The sequence below is a fragment of the Ranitomeya imitator genome, chromosome 9 (genome assembly GCF_032444005.1).
Source record: "Ranitomeya imitator isolate aRanImi1 chromosome 9, aRanImi1.pri, whole genome shotgun sequence".
NCBI lineage: Eukaryota > Metazoa > Chordata > Amphibia > Anura > Dendrobatidae > Ranitomeya > Ranitomeya imitator.
The window spans coordinates 54,893,691-54,913,770 of NC_091290.1; the positions used below are offsets into that span (position 1 = coordinate 54,893,691).

The 20,080-nt window shown below is 42.4% G+C and overlaps 1 protein-coding gene across 7 annotated transcripts in view; it reads left to right on the forward strand.

Annotated features, from left to right (window-relative positions):
* Nucleotides 1–20,080, forward strand: part of SYT7 (synaptotagmin 7) — a 542,375-nt gene that overhangs the window by 326,011 nt on the left and 196,284 nt on the right. For 3 of the 7 annotated variants that reach the window (XM_069740293.1, XM_069740294.1, XM_069740296.1), the window contains 3 exons: nucleotides 6,584–6,715; nucleotides 7,334–7,549; nucleotides 19,220–19,600. The exons of 1 other annotated variant lie outside the window; for it this stretch is intronic. In XM_069740293.1, coding sequence (XP_069596394.1) covers nucleotides 6,584–6,715; nucleotides 7,334–7,549; nucleotides 19,220–19,600 — 729 coding nt within the window. The remainder of the gene's footprint in view (nucleotides 1–6,583; nucleotides 6,716–7,333; nucleotides 7,550–19,219; nucleotides 19,601–20,080) is intronic. 3 more of the 7 variants (XM_069740295.1, XM_069740297.1, XM_069740298.1) reach the window with 1 other exon arrangement.

Below are 20,080 nucleotides of genomic sequence, written 5' to 3' on the forward strand. Positions count from 1 at the left end.
GGGATCGTGGTCAGATGGAGCAAGGGGTGAAGAAAATTGAGTTTGGTTGTGAGCGATGATCAGGCACAAGTCAAGACCGGTAGTAGACAGGGTCAAGAACACAGGCTGGATCTATACCGAAATGGTGCAAGAGCAAACACATCTACTATGTCTTCTCAGGAATGCAGACAACCGTATAAATTAGGCTCAGAGTGACGGGGACAGGTCGTTAAAAGTTTGGGGGACTTGGGAATTGGCTGGGTGATCGGCTCACCTTAACTTGTGGTGGGATTTGGCACACGTGCATATCCCAAAGCCAAAGAGGAGCAAAAAACAAACAGCGTGGCAACCAGAAGAACACTGGACACTCGAAGAGTGTCATATCTTGACACTCTGTATCAACAATACAGTCAAAATAGAAAGAACTGAATGGACTTGTTGTTTTTAGCCTCAATATGTATGTAATTTTTGGAATTTTTGGCCATCTCCTTGCTTAGGTGTGGGGTTGGCTCTATCTAAAGGTTAGAACCACAATGTGAAGAATAGGTTAGTTGGGCATCTTTAGTGCGATGAGTGATATCCATCACCACTGTGATTTCCACTTTACCTTACTACATTATTATTGTTACGTCCAAGGACATCAGGCACCAGTCTCACAGTTGGGATTGATGGGGCTCTTGTAGGGCTTTTAATCAGTTCATATGATTGCTTCATAGATGTCTATGGTAATAAAGCATAGTTAATGCAAAACACGTGGGTTATCTGCATATGGGAACAGACGCCAGATTGATGCAAGAAGAAATATCCTCGTATTAATGGAAGAAGAGATCTGTCAGTGTCAAACACGCTACAGAACATTAATAGCATGATTGAATCCTGGGAACGTGGGCATATTTCTATAGCCGTAATAGTTAAAAGAGGTTGCAATGACTGCAAGGTTCCAGGCATTCATCCTGACCAGACAAAGATGGCAGTGCAGAAATCACGGTGTGTCCTATTTTTTGTGTGAAATCTCCGTGTAACCGCGAAATGCTGTCAGCTGGACTGCAAAGATATTTTATAAAAGGGTTGGGTAAATACTAATGAAATTGGCAGGGAATCGATGGGTTTATGTGAGTTACATTAACAGATATCCCTACAGAATTTTCAGTAATGGTTGTTTAGGACAGGGTGAAATAAAATAGAAAAGCTTTCTAATTCAACCGCTCGTGAAGAGCCTCTTTGACTTGGTAATGAAATAGGCACACAGCTTTTTCGAGTTGAGCTGGCTTTTCATCTGCCTTTGGAAGACCCTTAGAGAGTGGGACCCACAAGAGAAATTGGCAGATTAATTATGGTACAGAACAGGAAAATGTCCAAAGGGAGCCTTTGAACTTCTGGTTGAATTTTGTGCAGTACCAATTGACATCAAAAGCCTCGGCAAAGTGTAATCCTGACAGGAGTGAGAAGGATCAGAGCTGGTCCGTAGTCATATCTAATAATCTCCAGAGCCACATACTAAATGTGCGGCACATTCTGGTTCTTCAGAACAAAGGTCCGCCTAACAACGACTCCGAGCTCTCTGCTTAACTCCTGGCAGAAGAAAGGGATGAAGATCTAATATCTGAGTCCAATACTCTAGAGAGCACACCTTTGGCCTCACATGTGGGTGACAACTGACAGTCTGGTGTCAATACTAGTGAAATTTGTAGAACAGGACAGCTCGCACTACATGCCTCGAGAGTATATTGTGTTATCGAAAAGCTCTTGTATGTCTTACAGGAGTTTAGATTACTGCGTAGTGCAAGCATGGCAAAATTCTTGTCTTTTCTATGCTGGCATATAACTTTTATTAAATTTACATGCATTGCTCATCCACCATGTCCTCTTGAAATCTAAGCAATGGGAAAAAATGTATTACAACATGCAGTTTTTTTTTGTCTTTGAGCATGGCTTTTTGAAAAACCTAAATGTATATGTTACCATACCTGAATCAGATGCTTGTTTCCTAAAGAGTCATTTAGCCTATCAATATATTTATGGAGTATGGGAAGAAAATATACCTAGGTAGATATAAACCCAGGACCATAAAGCTTGAAATCAACCGTGCCACCTCCGGAGCTGCCCAAATTGGGCAAAATGGTATCACAAGAAAAGGTGACGGCTCTAATTTGGCTTAATTTTTGTAGGACATAAAATCCATATTACACATGTAGTGAGCCAGTGGAAGAAGGGAAATCGACAGCCCACATATCTGTGCTGTACAAATGCCGCACATTAATTATAACTTTTCTAACTTCGTTAAGTACGAGCAATGCAGGAGCAATTACATTTTTTCTTTACTTAGATTCTCACAATTTCAGCTCTTAGGCATCTTGTAATGCTTCTGCCAGGATTCCACGGTCATTCATTGTTGCCCAATATACACATCACGGTTCACATACTGGCACTATAAAATGCAGTGAAGATGGACAGGGATTAAAGGCTTTCATATGGGAGACGCTTATCTTTAAAGTAAAGTTTTACATGGGGTAGGGTTGGCCATCTCCTTCGCAAAATTAGTACGCTGTAAGGATCCTGTAATGTAAAGATGTTGGAGATTTTCTTTTCTAGTGTTGAACATTGCACAAGAAATTGCACAAATTAGCATTATAAACTGGGCTGATTATTATATGCAAGTGTTGCATTATAGACCAGAGGGGTCGTGCACATGGCTGAACAGTATAGTGGATCCTGTATGGCAGTGCGCGTAGGCTGTAGGATCCAATTTCGGCTCCATAATTAGGCTGCGACTGTGGGGCTCTTGAGACATCATTTCTATAGATGTGTGTATGTGCCAGTACTCACACAAAGTGATTTAATCTGATAGCTAAACTCTAATGCAGAGGCATGTATGAAGATTCCTGAACAAGTTTTATTTTCAAGCTGAATTCTTGCATTATGCACAAATACAGTAAGTAAAAAGACAGTTCTGAACCAGAGCTGTGTATAGAGATGAGCTTTAGATGAATATGGCTAACGAACACTGACACAGGAGGAAGGTTACTTAAATTAGACCTGGGCTACCGGGAGAGAGGAGGGACAAACTTCTGGAAGGCAAGCTTAATTGCATACCAGAATAACAACAACACAATGACAATACAATACTATATAATTCCCAAGTTGTGGGGCATGACAGATCGTTTAGTTCAGAGCCGTATAGCCTCCATGGGTGGCCATAAAGGCTCCATCAGAATCTGTGTGCATGGAGATATTCCATTCTGGGTCCATTATTTCTGATGGATTTAAACAGAATTAGGCTACGTTCACATTGGCGTTCCGCCAATGTGCGTCGCTGTTGCGCCGGCGACGCAGCGGCGACGCGCCCCTATGTTTAACATAGGGGACGCGTGCGTCGTTTTGGTGGCGTTTTTCGCCACGTGCGTCGTTTCCGACGCTAGCGTCGGACGCAAGAAAACGCTACATGTAGCATTTTCTGTGCGTCCGATTTTCGTCGGAAAACGACGCACGCGTCGCAAAACGCGCGCGTTTTTGCGCGTTTGCGCGCGTTTTAGCGTGCGTCGCGCGTTGCGTCGCCGACGCACGGCGGCGCAACGCTAATGTGAACGTAGCCTTAATCAGAAAATGTCTGCATAGGTATGTATATGAGTAGAGATGTATAGGAAAGTATAATGGCATCTCAATGGCAACCCTATAACAACACCACAATTAAAAAAAATCATACTGCATTACAGACAAGGTTAAGGAGTTCTTATAAAGACCAGTCAGAAAGTGTCACATTATGTAGGAACCCAGGAGATATTTGCAGATGACAATTTTTTGTGGGTTTCGGAGAATAACCCTAATTCAGATTTAGGGCTGATTCAGATGTCCTTGATAATCGGTCTGATGTTGGATCGCAATCCACGGGCCGGCCGCCGCACATCTCCTGATCCAAGTGTGACAGCTTTATAGAAATATATGACGGTATCACGCTCCGCTCAGGAGATGTGCAGCCGGCCCGTGGATTGTGATCCAACATCAGACCGATTATCGCAGACATCTGAAACAGCCCCGAGGCTGCATTCACACATCCGTGTGTTACCATCCGAGAAAAATGAACTGTTTAGGTTTTTTATCTGCCATCATCCTAGTCACATCTGGGTTTTTTCATCCGTTTTTTTTCACTAAAACAAGTAGATTATCAGAATTTTTTTATCCATTGACAGTTGAAAATGGATGAAACTCAGATCTTCCATGTAAGTTTTCCATGTCTCACCTGTTTTATATGGATGCACATAGACTTGGCTTAGTCTGATTTGCAAAAGTAATGAGAATAGATCTGGAGACAATGATCCATTTTTAAAACTGGTGGTGAGTGAATGGATCAGTGAAACGCTATGGGTCAGTTCTCTGTCCAATAAAAACAGACAGGACACAGATGTGTCACACTGATGTGTGCATGCAGACTTCCTAAAAGAACAGAAATATTGTTGGCATAGGATCTACTCCAGCTACTTTACTCCATAGCTGAAGAAAAATAATGTTAGTACTTTCCTAGCTGATGTGCAGCCTTCACTGAGATTCCATGTCATGCTAGTGCAGCTAATGCTAAAGCCAATGTAGGCCCGGTATTGGTCCAGGACCACCACACACGCGTCAGGGGACGCCCGGTTCATTATAGCAAGTTCAACTTTACTGGGCGGTTCACATACAACAGTCTTTAACACGCAGTTTCGGACACAGCACCTTCCAGTTCCAGTATCGTTAATGCAGTATATTTCAAGCCTCTGCTCACGTTCAGCTTGGACTATTCCTACACTTGATCCTCGTGTCAGCCACAGGAATTGCCCATCCGGCCCCACCGCACTCGTGAAATTCCCTTGGTTTCTCTTATGTGGTTCCCCGTTCGACTTTGTCTGGGTGGAAGGGATCGAGACACACTCCTCAGTGCCAAGTTCGGGCCATAGGCCCTAAATATTACAGGAAGGTCCACAGGAAATTTGGTATGACCTCATGCTGTCAGAATATGTTCTCCGCGTGCCTCTAGCCCACTGCACTCTGAATCTGAACTTCACACTAACTCAAACTGACTAAACCAGGAATCCTAATAGTCCCCCTCATGCTGGGCTGGTCACAAACATTTAACTGTATCTGCTCCTGCAGTTTGTTGCTGGGACGATCTATCCTTTCACCTACATTCCACTTGCATTACTTTATTACATTAACACTATACTATCAATACTTATACTATACCTATCACTTATACACCAATAGGCCCACCACTGCCCATCTGCCCTAATGTTCCTACCCCTGAGCTGAGTGTACAGAGTTACCATAGGCACTTATAACACTATGCATTTTACATTATACTATCAAAACACAATAGAATCACATATCACTTGTTAATATTCACACTACATTTGTTGTCTTCAGGGGAAGTTATATGACAGTCCCACTCTTACATAGAATGTCACAACCAAATCTATACATGCAATTTCCACAACTCTGGCCATTCATATCCTATGGGTGAACAATTCTATGAGAATTCTTTCAGATAATCAGCGCTTACCTAGCAGTCACAAAGCGAGCGGTAGTAAATATCTCTTCGATAGGGTGTTATTTGGTGGCGCTCGCTCCTGATTTCCCAAGGTTGATTAATCGTGCGCACGCTAATAACGAAGACCTCATTGTTTCCTCATCAATGAAACATAAGTATCCAACAGCAAACAAGCAATCGCCGAGGAGCAACCGATTAAGAAATTACACAAAAATATGAGTGGGTCGGCGGAGTTTGATTGTATCACACCTAAATCATCTTGTAGCCCATTATTCTGGGGTAAATCAGTGCGTAACGCTCGTCTTTTCTATTAAGCCCTCTGGGTAAGGGGATTTCTAATGACAATCCTTGAGATTACAGGATTTAGCATTGTATTTAAGCAGGCAATTTGATGCGGAACGCCGACTGATTCACTAGCCGCTTCTGAAAACCTTTTATTCTTGTCCTGATTTTACCGTAATTAAAGTAGCTTCTATTTATAGCGCCTGAGAAAATCCATTGAAAGGTTAGGGGACGCGAGCAATCTGCAACTTTATAATGAACAGGACGGTCAGTCACTGATCAGCTCTGATCTCCAATGACGCCTTGTTTGTGACCCGCGGGTGCACTACGCCCTCTATTGTTGGCAGAAATGAAAGCGGCTTTTTACAGCCTCTTAATTTAAAGCACCTCTCTCTTCAGATTGTGAGTGCGAAGATCGTTGCACAGAGGAGTGTAATTAATTTGGGTTCATGACAAGTAAAACGGGGGGGGGGGGGGGGGGAGGACAGAAAGGAGTGGGAAGGGGTGACACTTCTGGGTGACATAATCAATGCATTCTTTTTCCCTCCCTCTCTTTCAGCTTTCGGGATCTGCTCTGCGCCGCCAACTCAACCTTCCTATATTAAACTCTTGCCTCCTCTCCTCCAGAGAACCTGGATCCGTTAATTAACAAACAAACGTCTTTCTCCTCTCCATGTCTCTCCCGAACACTTTCAGGCCACAATGTGACATTAACTCCCTTCCTCCTCGTTCGCTCCATACCAGGGATTCAGGCTTTTTTCTAGTATTTCTTTTTTTTGTTTTTCTCTTTTTCTGCCAATTTAGTGATCTAGACAAAGACTTTTGGAATAACAATGACAGCACAGCCCACCAGAAATGGAGCTCTTACCCTCCAAAGGAGTTTATCCTAAACATTTCACCTTACGCCCCCTATGGTGACCCAAGGCTGGCCCTCAAGTGAGTCTTTCTATTGGCTGGTATGGTCGTATGTAGTGAGTATGTACAACTCCCCGACTCCTCTCACACGCCTCCTCCCACCTGCTCCTCTAACCCTCGCTCCACTTCACCCCCATGGGCGGATAAGCCATGGAGACGAGCAACCCATCCTAGCTTCCTCTAACAGACGCACCTCCTATCTAGTCTCCCTTCGACCTCTACTCCTATTCCACCCAACGCCAGGAAGGGTTGCCCGTTAAAGCAGAGTGTGCTCTACATCCGCACTGTGTGGTCTGATTCACTAACGCGCCTCTTTCTTCCTGTGGCTGGCTAGCTGTCTGGTGCCTCTCCCGACAGATTTTCTCCATGTTAACCCTATGTTGTTTCTTGAGATGTGGAACTTTTTACCGTCATCATACCCAGGCTGCCGTCTTCCTCCCTCTTCTAACAAAAGATGATTTGGGTTATTTTTGTATATGTTGTATGATGCTATTGGTTTGCAGAGCTGACCTATCTCTCTTTCTCTCTTTTTTTTTTTATCTGGTGTCTTTGTTTGTGTGTATATGTTTTTTTTCCACCACTGTTTGTTTCTGTCTCCACATTTGCGTGTCCTTTCTTTGCACGTGGGCGTTTTTTCAGTGGCACAGTATTGTCTGGTAGTAAATCGGCTGCATGTGGCACCTCTGGTTTATTGGATAAAGATGGTCGGATGGGGGACAAGCAGTTTCGAAACGACAGCATGAAGATCAGTATGTCTTCCCAAAGCCATCACAGCGAACCAGGCCTGGGAAAACCAGGAAGAGGTCGTTGGCACACCGTTCAGAGTCACTTGGCATCCGGGAATCTCAGAACCAAGTGAGTGTTCGAGAAGGTCAACAACCAAAATTTCATAAAAGCCACTTCAACAAGTGGACATCCCATCTTTCTTCTCCAAAAACTTCACTTTTAGGAGACATTTTACTAAAAGAAAGCCCTTAGGTCATTCATACAATATTATGGGTCTACCTTTTGTTCTTCTTCTCGTGACCAACACCAGTTACACCAGTAGGTCCAACAAAGTAGAAGAAGAACATGTGTCCATAGAAATAGTAGATTTTTAAAACCTAAGAAAACATAATATTAAAAAAGAAATTATGCAAAGGATCCTGAGCTCCAGACCAGTCCTGAAGCAAATATATATAATATAATAGTATTTTGTCCTTATTTTTCGGAGATTTGTATGCAGAGAACATTTGTTTTGTACAGAAAACATTTATCATGGTGTCCACTCCTGTTTACTATTAATATGCTCTTGCAGATTGGATTAACTTTTAATATTATTTTGTTTTTGTATGAACATTTTATATTCAGAACTTGGGTAAAGACAATTCCCTACCTAAACTATATGTGTATAAAATTCAGATTTATAATGCAGGCTGAGATGAGGAGTGCCATGACCTGATTACTGTCAAAGTGATTGTTGGCCGCACATACTCCTCTTCTTAAAGTGAATCGGTTACCAGGTTATTCTGTTTAATCTGAAAGCTGCATAATGTTGGGACAAAGACCCTCATTCCAGGGATTTGTCACTTGTTTAACAGCTTTAATAGTAGTTTCAATGTGATCAGTGTTTTATCAGCAGGAGATTATCACTGCTGGACTAGGTGTCCCGGGCAAGCCAGTCCAGCTAATCTGTGTTACCCCGCCCCCACCAATGATTGGCAGCTTGCGCACTAAACACAAGAAGCTACCAATCAGTGGTGTGGGCGGGGCTATACAGATAGCAGCATTCTAGCATTGCTACATCTAGAGCAGGCTCTCTGCCCCTACATCACGCTGCTATCAGATTCCATAGCAAACACTTGCTGACAGATTCCCTTTAGGGCTCGTTCACACTAGCCTATAAATCGGACGAGTGAAAAATGAGGAAAAAGCATGAGGAAAAAGTCGCAGTATGCTGCGATTACACTCCGAAAAATCACATGCCGTACGGTCCATCACTGTGGCCTCTGATTTTACGGATACGTTGCGGTTTTGTATCATAGGGTCCTGTAAAAGATTAAAGGGAACCTGTCACCTGAATTTGGCGGGACTGGTTTTGGGTCATATGGGCGGATTTTTCGGGTGTTCGATTCACCCTTTCCTTACCTGCTGGCTGCATGCTGGCCGAAATATTGGATTGAAGTTCATTCTCTGTCCTTCGTAGTACACGCCTGCGCAAGGCAATCTTGCTGTTCTACGGAGGACAGAGAATGAACTTTAATCCAATATTTCGGCCAGCATGCAGCCAGCGGGTAAGGAAAGGGTGAATAGAACACCCGAAAACTCCGCCCATATGGCCCAAAACCAGTCCCGCCAAATTCAGGTGACAGGTTCCCTTTAATCTGCGATACTTTACACAGCCCATGGATAGACAGACATTGTGCTGTTTTTAGGCCAAAAAAATCTGATTTTTTTTTTCTTAAAGGAAATTGTCAGGCAGCACAATGTTGCAACCAGCGCGTCGTACTTAACATATGTTTGCAGCTCAAGACTGAATTAACACTAAGCTAAGATCAGAGAAGGGAAATAGCCAAATCAAACATTTAGCTGTTGCTGTCGCACTAATTGGATTTTTAGAAAAGGTAAATAAAGGTGGAGAACCACTTTCAATGAAGTTGCAGGACAGATTTTGCAAATCAAGGCAAGGAGAAACAACGTTTAGAGAATATAATCGTTTAAAGGAGTTATCCAAGATAAGAAAAGGTTCTGCTTCTTTTTTTTTTTTTGCAAAAATAGCGCCACTCTCGTCCATAGGCAGCACCTGGTACTGCAGCTCATTCCATTAGAGTAAATGAGGCTAAGCTACAATACCAGATATAGATCATGGACAAAAGTGATGCAACCTTTTTTTGTTCTATTCCATTTTAACCCATGCATTTCCAAAATTTGCATTTGATTTTGCATATGGCATGGTGTTCATTGGCTACGATGTGGATAAAATCACTGACTAGTCTGCAGCATTGGAGGCAAGCGGAGGCTAATCAGAGAGGTTAGATGACAATTGAATTTAGCCAATAAAAGCCAAATAATTCTGGCACCAACGTGTATAAATTCCATCAGAAGGGGCAGCCTCTGATCAGTCTGAGGATTGACAAGAATGCATTTTAATAGGATCATTTGAACTCATTAATTAAAATGCAGAAATCATAATAATGACTAATCCTGGGCAGAGAATTGTTTGTGACTCTTCACAATGAGTTGGACTGGACTACTTGCCATGTCTTCTCAAGGTTTATCACGTGCCAGTGGTGGGAACCATGTTTCCTTAAATTACAGACAGTTAAAAGGATTGGCCTAGGTTTACAAAAAAGAAAATTTTCTACAGAGGCAGGATTCACTTAAAGGGATCATCTCACCATATAGAGAAAGCATATAGCAACACATGGAGTGTCTGGATGTCAATAGTACTCAGCCTCAGGAGCAGTGGCGCAACTTAAAGGGGTTTTGGGGACTTTTTACAAATTTTCCCTATTGGGCTAAGCACATATCAGCTAACTACCTGCCTGTTCTGCCATATAACGATCGATCCAGATCAGAGCAGTCACAAACCACTCCTTCCGGCGATTCTCCTGCTTCCTGTGAGTTCATGTGATGGGTTTTTTGGGACTTTTTAAAATTGTCACTATTGGGCTAAGCACATATCGGTTAACTACCTGCCTGTTTCACCATATAACGATCTATCCAGTTCAGAGCAGTCACAGACAACTCCTGCTGGCGATTCTCCTGCTTCCTGTGATGTCACGTCGACAAAGCAGTTCCTTCTCTTCCACTCTGCTCTGTCAATGGGACGTCACTGCTGATGCCATGTTGATCGGCAGCTGGCTCCCTATTGCGTTGGAATAAGTTGGCTGTCAATTAACATAATGTTGGCGGTGACACCCTGTTTTCAGAGCAGAAGAGAAGGAACTGCTCTGTCCATGTGACTTCACAGGAAGCAGGAGAATCACAGGTCAGGTAGGAGCGGTCCGTGAGCACTCTGAGCTAAGAGAGATCGTTGCAGGGCAGCACAAGCAGGTAATTAGCAACTATCTCCAAAAAAGTGCTTATCCCCATATGAACAATATAAAAAGTCCTGGATAACCCCTTTAAAACTCATGGGCCCCAATGTAAAATTTCCAACAGGGTCTTTAATAGTATTGGTCTTTTCATATTGACCAAACAGACTAGAGATGGGAGATTGATTTGAAAGACTCCAGTCTCCTGGCCAGGTCAGTGCTTCGCGAACCTTGGACCGGAAGCCAGAAATGCCAGAAGTTACAGAGATTCATTAGTCTCCCGTCCACAGGTCCTGGAGTGCTGACTTGGCCAATGAACCAGGGTCATGCAAAAAAAAATTACCATCTGTAAATAGAACCTTTTGGGCCACCAGAGACTTAAGGTCTGGGTGCAACGGTAACCCCTGAAAACACAACTGTTTCGCCCCGGCTCTCGATCTCTGCATGCCGCCATAGCTGTACACATGTACGATGTCTGTATAATTGAGACAGTAATGAGTAACTGATTATCTCGAGAGGATACATTGTATAATTAACGTTCTAAGACTATTACAATTTTATCGTATGGACCACTTTCTGTGCCGAATGAGAAGGTCACAGGGTGAGAAAGCGCTGTCCTCTTTCGCCCTGGCGCTGTCATTACTTCAGGGTAAAGCCGACATCTGGTAACCAAGTCCCAGGATATGGACATGATGCATCTGGAGTGAATGACTTCTTTTTCCAATCAGCTCCTGCATCTTCCCACTTTCCAGCCTGTCTGCCCAGGTTGATTTGCCGCATGTCACTGATTTGGATCCAATCTCACCGACTCTTTTTAGCCTGAAATTCTCGCAGATCCGTCCCCAGCACCGCTGATTGAAATGAGCACTTCTATCAAATTGGCATTTTGATGTAGACTCCCATTGCAGAGAGTTTAGTTCAGACGTGTTGACATTTCTGGTCAAGAGCCGATTAATGTAGCATTTCTTTATTGAAACCTGTTGACGTTGAGTACAATAGGAGACTTTACTGGAAGGATTTATTTATGAGTCCGCGCAATGACGAGAATTCACTAGCATACCTAATTCCTGCTAGAAAAAATATATAAGCCCTTAAGAAAGACTTGTCTCCAGGTGAAAAGTGGACAGTTTTTATTTTTTTTCCTGCTGCTGCCCAGAGTATTCCAGTTTTTGTTTCTTTAGAATCCGCCATACAATTCCAGAGATACGGGCCTTTTTCATTTAGTGCTACTTTTGACCACACAATTAGTGGGACTCCCACACTGATCTAACAGTTGAAGGGAATCTCTTAGATTTTTGCTATGTAATCTGAGAACAGCATGATGTAGGGGCAGAGACCCTGATTCTAGCGATGTGTCACTTACTGGGCTGTGTTTTGCTGTTTCAATACAATCTGTTTTATCAGCAGGACAGTATCACTACAGGACAAGTTGTCTCCTGCCTCCTAGTCCTCCTGCTCTGTATAACTCCACCCCCACCAGTGATTAGCAGCTTTCTGTTGCTATACAATGAACACAAAAAGCTGCCAATCATTGGTGTGGGCGGGGTTATACAGGGCTCAGCATTCCGAGCTCTGCTAGATCTGCGGTAGAGAACTGTGATCCTATCACAACTTCTGCACCCAGTAAACTAAGTGATACATCTCTGGAATCAGTGTCTCTGTCCCTACACCATGCTGCTGTCAGATTACATAGCAAAAACCTGCAGAATACACAATGCAAGTACAAAGTGAATATACTTTTATAATGGTTGATTATTAGAAAAGCAAAGCCTACAAAAAGGCTGACTAAAGTAGCAAGTTTGGAAACAATGGCAATATTAATTTATTGGATTTTATGTGTAACTTGACAAAAGCTGTAAGGCTAAGTTCATACAATGAGTAGGTAGACCGGTAACTGAGGTACTGGAAGCTATAGGCAGACAGACATCTTGAAAACCATTGACAGCTTGCAGAGGTACTGAAGTCCACGAGTAGAAAGATAGCTGAGGGACTGGAAGCTAGAGGCAGCCATGAGATGTACTATAGACCGCAGACAGGTTGATGAGATACTCAAGGCCACAGGCAGACAGGTAACGGGGGAACTGGAAGCTGCAGGCATATAGGAGATGTCCTGAATGCCGTAGTCTGGTTGCAGAGATACTGAATGCCGCAGACAAGTAATTGAGGAACTGGAAGCCGCAGGCAGACAGATGTTCTGAATACTGTAGTCTGGTTGCAGAGATACTGAATGCCGCAGGTAGACAGGTAACTGAGGAACTGGAAGCTGCAGGGAGACAGAAGACGTTCTGAATACCGTAGTCTAGTTGCAAATATACTGAATGTCACAGGCAGATAGGTAACTGAGGAACTGGAAGCCACAGGCAGACAGAAGATGTTCTGAATACTGTAGTCTAGTTGCAGAGATACTGAATGCTGCAGGCAGACAGGTAACTGAGGAACTGGAAGCCACAAGCAGCCAAGAGACGTACTGGAGACCAGATACATGGAACTGTGCACAGACAAACTAAAAGTTTTAATAACAAGACACAGATGTATGTCTTGGTAGACCTTAATAAGGCCCAGAAAGCTCAAAAAAGGAGCATGCTGGGCCACTTGCAAATGCTGACGTAGAGCACAAGAAAATTTGTTGGATCAGGAACTAGGGAGCAAAGCCCAGACCTGAAACAGATGTATAGCAGAGAAATTTACATATTGCAGATTTGAAAAGTGCTCCATTAATCAGTTTATGTAGAATAAAAAATAATAATGGGCATGAGATTTGTACAAATACTATCCACTTTGCTGGAATGGTAACACGCTGTGAATTTTGTGCACGAAAGTACACAGCTGATAAAGCACACCCAATATGTGGGTCTTAAGCCTATAGTAGGTTTTCCACTTCAGGCATTTACGGCATGTTCTGGAGATCCCACCATCTACTCTGTGTCCTCCTGGATTTTTCCAAAAGCTTTGGTTTTCAAAACAATGGACAGGGAACCCCTATTCTTTCAATCAGTTCAGATCTCAATGATGGGTGCCCCAATTTATAAAGCATTTATGCCATAAACTGTGGACATTGCCAAAGTGCGAAAACTCATTTGGAATAAACTTTCGCAAAAACCTAAAATTGGGGTTCATGAAACCATTCACACATGTCCATGACTTCATCGATATCTCTCATACTTTTTTCCTAAAGTTACAGCACATTTGGTTCCTTCTGTATAGCATATGCGTTTGGCGTGTTATCTGTAATATCTGAACCCATGCCATATTACAGGATTCAGTACATATGGTGCAGATAATTGTTTTATTCCCTTTCTGCCTACCCAGAAAACAGAGCAGCCTCCTACTTTAATGTTAGATTATTTTTTTTCATTCCTATCCCAGAAGACTTTTGGTGTGAGATGAGTTTACAGGGATGCTATAAAAAGCTTTCACCGACATCCCACTCACCACCTGCCGATGTGGCACACGTGCCTCCGATTGCAGGGGGCACAGAGAGAACCAACATTTAACCTTTGGGTTGCCTGAGACTGTATATTCTTTTAGCAGGAAGGGATGATTGTCCTCTTTTAACTTCCAGTCAATTACATAGATCTGATAATGTCAATTGGCTTCCAGCTTTTTATGAAAATGTCAAATCTGCCATTGTGTTTAGTCAAGGGCAAAGTTATCAGAAGGGCATGCACTCTGCCGATGTCTCTGACGCATGTTGGTGGAGGACACTGACGCGTGTTGGCGGAGGACACTGACGCATGTTGGCGGAGGACACTGACGCATGTTGGTGGAGGACACTGATGCATGTTGGTGGAGGACACTGATGCATGTTGGTGGAGGACACTGATGCATGTTGGTGGAGGACACTGATGCGTGTTGGCGGAGGACACTGACACGTGTTGGCGGAGAACACTGACACATGGTGGTGGAGGACACTGACACATGGTGGTGGAGGACACTGACGCATGTTGGTGGAGGACACTGACACATGGTGGTGGAGGACACTGACGCATGTTGGTGGAGGACACTGATGCATGTTGGTGGAGGACACTGACGCATGTTGGTGGAGGACACTGACGCACGTTGGTGGAGGACATTGACACATGTTGGTGGAGGACACTCGCATGTTGGTGGAGAACACTGATGCATGTTGGTGGAGGACACTGTCGCATGTTGGTGGAGGATACTGACGCATGTTGGTGGAGGACATTGACGCATGTTGGTGGAGGACACTGACACGTGGCTGGCATGCTCTCCCCTCCTCCTTGATAACATGGGAGAACATATTGATAGGACTTGTCATAATTGGTGGGTGTCTGATCATCTAGAGTCTTATCAGTTCTCAAAAAAATAAGGATACATATCATTTGTAAATGAAATCAAAAATTTAATTTTTTAGTTACCATATTTATTTCTTCAGGCAGTAATTTGGATGGAGACCTTCAAGGGATCATCTATGAGACTGACACACAGCGCTCGGCATAAACGAGTACAGTCCTTATGAAAAGTCAATTTTAATCAACATCTCACTAAACACAAGAAGAATTTCCAAAATTTTTAAAAAATGTTTCATACAACATTTTTTAACCCATAACATGAAAGTAAAGTTAATCATATAACTTTCAATTCAAAATCTTCAGTTTTACTCAAATTTAGTTGGTGAAAAATGAATACACCCCACATCAAAAACTACTACATCTGGTATATTATATGACCTCCATGATTTTTAAGGACAGCATCATGTCTTCTAGGCATGGAATGAACACGATGACATATTGTAAAATCTATCTTTTTCTATTCTTCAAGAACCACCTCCGTTAGAGATGGGATGCTGGATGGAGAGTGATGACAACTTGTCTCCTAACAAATCTCCATAGGTGTTCGGTTGGGTTCAGGTCAGGAGACAATTGACTACTGAATCACTTTCCCCCTGTTCTTCTTCAGAAACCAGTTGATGTGTGTTTTGGATCATTTTCATGTTGGAAAAGTGCACGTCTACCAAGGGCACGAAGTGATTTTGGCATCTTCTCTTTCAATATACAGTGGCATGTAAAAGTTTGGGCACCCCTTGTCAAAATTACTTTTATTGTGAACAGTTATTACAAAAAGGAAAATGGACCGATGCTAAAGTTTGGGCACTCTTGGATATTTCTATGCTCAGATAACTTTGGTCAAGATTTCAGATCTTAGTTAGCCTGTTAGGGTTATGGCTTGTTCACTATGATCATTAGGAAAGGCCAGGTAATGCAAATTTCCAAGCTTTATAAAACCCCAGCCTCCTCTAACCTTGTTCAAAAAAACCGCAGCAATGGGTTCTTCTAAGCAGCTGTCTAGCACTCTGAAAATGAAAATGGCGGAGGCCCACAAAGCAGGAGAAGGCTATAAGAAGATAGCAAAGAGTTTTCTAATTGCCCTTGCCTCAGTTTGAAATGTAATTAAGAAATGGCAGTTAATAGGAACAGTGGAGGTGAAGATATGGTCTGGAAGACCAAGCAAAAGTTCAGTGAAAGCTGCTCATAGGATTGCTAGAGAGGCAAATCAGATTCCCCGCTTCACTACAAAAGACATTCAGAAAGATTTAGCAGACTCTGGAGTTGTGGTACTTTGTTCTACCATTCAGAGACACCTGTGTAAATATGGCCTTCATGGAAGAGTCATCAGAAGAAAACCTCTAATGCATCCTTGCCATAAAATTCAGCTTCAGAACTGTTCAAAAGAACATCTAAACAATCCTGATACATTTTGGAGACAAGTCCTGTGAACCCATGAGGTTAAAATAAAACTCTTTGGCCACAATGCTCAAAGGTATGTGTGGAGAAAAAAGGCCACAGAATGTCAAGAAAAGAACATCTCGCCAACCGTTACCATGGAAATGGATCAATCATGCTTCGGGGTTGTGTTTCAGCCCAGGCATGAGAAACTTTTCACGGATAGAGGGAAGAATGGATTCAATGAAATTTCAACAAATTCTTAATGAAAACATAGCACCATCTGTAAAAAAGCTGAAGGTGAAAAGAGGATGGCTTCTACAATGAATAATAATCCTAAACACACGTCAAAATCCACAATAGACAACCTCAAATGGCACAAGCTAAAGGTTTTACAATGGCCCTCACAGTCCCAAGATCAGAATGTCATTGAAAATCTGTGGCTAGACCTCAAAATAACAGTTCAAGCAAGATGACCCAGGTATCTCACAGAACTGGAAGAATTTTCCAAGGAAGAATGGATGAAAATTCCTAATAACAATTGAAAGCTTCTTGGCTGGCTACATAAAGCGTTTACAAACTGTGATACTTTCAAAAGGGACTGCTATTAGGTACAAACCATGCAGGGTGCCAACACTTTGGAATTGGCCCACTTTCCTGTTGTAATTTTTAAAATGTAAAATATGAAAATATATATTTTTTTTGCCTAAAATACAAAGGAAATGTGTCATCTTTAACTTTAAGCCTTTCATCTTCACCAGGATGCCCAAACTTTTACATGCCACTGTAGCGTAGTACATCTGTAAATTCACGATGCCATCAATGAAATGTAGCTTCCTGACACCAGCAGCACTCATGCAGCTCCACATAAGGACATGGCCACCACCATGTTTCACTGTAGGCGCCATGCACTTGGAAAAATTAATTTAGAAAAATTCATGGCACCTACAGTGAGACATGGTGGTGGCAGTGTCCTTATGTGGGGCTGCATGAGCTGCTGGTATCTGGAAGCTACATTTCATTGATGGTATCAAGAATTAACAGATGTACTGCTCTATATTGAAAGTGAAGATGCCGCCATCGCTCCATACCCTTGGTAGATGAGTACTTTTCCAAAAGGACAATGATCAAAATCAAACATCTGTTGCATTTCTGAAGGAGAACAGAGTGAAAGTGATTCAGTGGCCAAGTGTCTACTGATCTGAACCCAACCGAACACCTATGGAGAATTCTGAACAGACAGGTTGTCATCGCTCTCAATCCATCATCCTGGCTCTAACAGAGGTCGTTCTTGAAGAATGTAAATAGAGAATTGATGTGATGTATCGCCAATTTATTAATTTCATGGCTAGAAGTCATAAAAATACTAGATGTAATAGGTTTTGATGTGGGGTGTATTCGTTTTTACATCAAATAATTTGAGAAAAATGCAATATTTTGTAATGAAAGTTATAACATTAATACTACTTTCATGTTATAGGTTAAAGTATGTTCTTTGAGACTCAGGAAAGACAAGAACACAAAAACAATTGTCACCTTACTGATAAGACATAGAGTGAAAATATTTCTCTTTGGATGTCATTCCAATCTATACATTTCTATAGCGCCCCAAGTGCATATGGATCCAGTACCTAGGAGTCCTCTTTATTAAACCAAGCCTAATCTGTGTTGTGTGCAAGCCCTGACCCGTCAAAGCAATCATACATTTACCATCTATCCTGTGCATAACTGATAACAGTTTTCATGAGCCAACCCCATTAAGATATCTGCTCAGGATGATATGATGGAGATGTAGTAAGAAAACATAACTTAGGTGATACATCCAATTGGAGTGTCTGACATACAGTGAAAGTTTTGTTTTGGACATTTTTACAGAATTTTAAAGAATTAATGTGGCCCTCCTATCTCGTACGTTTATGGCAGCTCCATAAATATATAGCAGGGATTGGTCCTACCAATCTATCTTGAGAATGGGACCCCATCATGCTCTGCTGTCAATGGAGAAGACTTCTGATCACCTCAATGGAGCCCCATTCTCAATAGACCGGTAGGACCCACCTCTGCTGTCTGAGACGGGAATACCCCTTGAAGAGAAAGGGGTATTGTGAAGTAGGATGAATCTTTACAAACTATGTGTACAATTGTATCATGAAAATCATCTGTGTACATGTATGCCAGCTAGGAGGTCATCAAAGAAACATAAAAGTTTGCCAAATGTGCCATCCCACACCCTCGATTTTTGATAAATTTGACACAAGTCCTCAATAGCTGTAAATTGATGACTCCTGGAACGGTCTGGGCTGTTATTAGCTTCGAGTGGTCATTGTAAAGTGAATGTAAAAATTCATCAAGAAAGAGTGAATAATAATCTGGGAATTTCTAACTATTTAAGAAAAGAAAGTGAATTCAAAGGTTCAGCTTCCAACTATCGGAAAATTCACATGAACTTCAATTTGTCCATTGGCTCAGCCAAGCAAATCGTGCCCACAAGGAAAAAGTAGCTGAACTTTCCAATTAAAAAATCCAGTTTATTGAAATATCTATTACAAAATCAGCCTGGCAAAAAACACTCACAGGAGAACAATTATGTTTTGCTATTTTGCCAGGCTGGTTTTTTTTTAATGGAAATTTCGATAAACCAGATTTTTTATTTGGAAACTTCTTTGGATACATTTTCCTTATGGCTATTAATCGTCGTCTCCAGTTTTTCTTCCTGATTCTTACGTATTCTCTGAACTTACTTCTGTCTAGTATGTACTTTCCACCCTACATTGCCTATCCTTCACCTTTTTTTCCTTTCTTTCTTCTTTTATACTTTGTCTAAGTTATGAAGACCCTACTCTGCCAGCAGCCACTACTCTTGATCATATTCCCATCTCTGGGGGAGACCTCAAGTGTCAACGTCCTCGCACACTGCTTCGCCAGCAGAGCCTCCAGCAACCTCTCAGCCTCCACCAAAAGCACAATCACTGCCAACCAACCACCAGCCAGAGTCTTGGGCAGCTCCAGCTGCAACAACAGCCTCCATCATCCAGCAGCAGTAACACCAGCAATCCCCGCTCCCAACGCACAGACCAGAACCGGCCACCAACCTCAGCTGGATCCAAGCACAGGACAGCTGGCATCAGGAACCGATCCAACCCAGGCAGCTGGGACCATGTGGTCGGTCAGATTCGCAATCGTGGTCTGGACATGAAATCTTTCCTGTAAGTTACTGTCCATTTCTTCCAAACTGTTTGACATTTCCTTGTATTCTTTTCTTGCTTCCTCCGTCTCCACCACTGTTAGGACACAGATAGGGAATTATACTGGAAATACTAACCATGAACATATTTCCTTGTCCTGTGATTCATGGAGCAGAAGCCATATGTGACATGTGAGTACTTCTCACTAATGGCTTTTTTCTAAGGGTGCACCATCCATGAGACAAGATGAGAACTTCATCTCCTTCCTTGTCTTAAAGGGGCAACATTTGGCACAAGGAGATTTGTGTAAAGATAACTAACTGTTGTATCTGTTGCCGCAGACTGACCTTTTCGAAATACAAGCTTTACTAGAACTAATACCCTAAATGGGATTTCTGCCATATTGACTATTTGCTAATCTACAACAAAAGAATCTTGTAGACTTTGGTTTCATTTGGCATGTTACTCCAGACTTCAAATCTTTAAGAGATTGTGTTACAT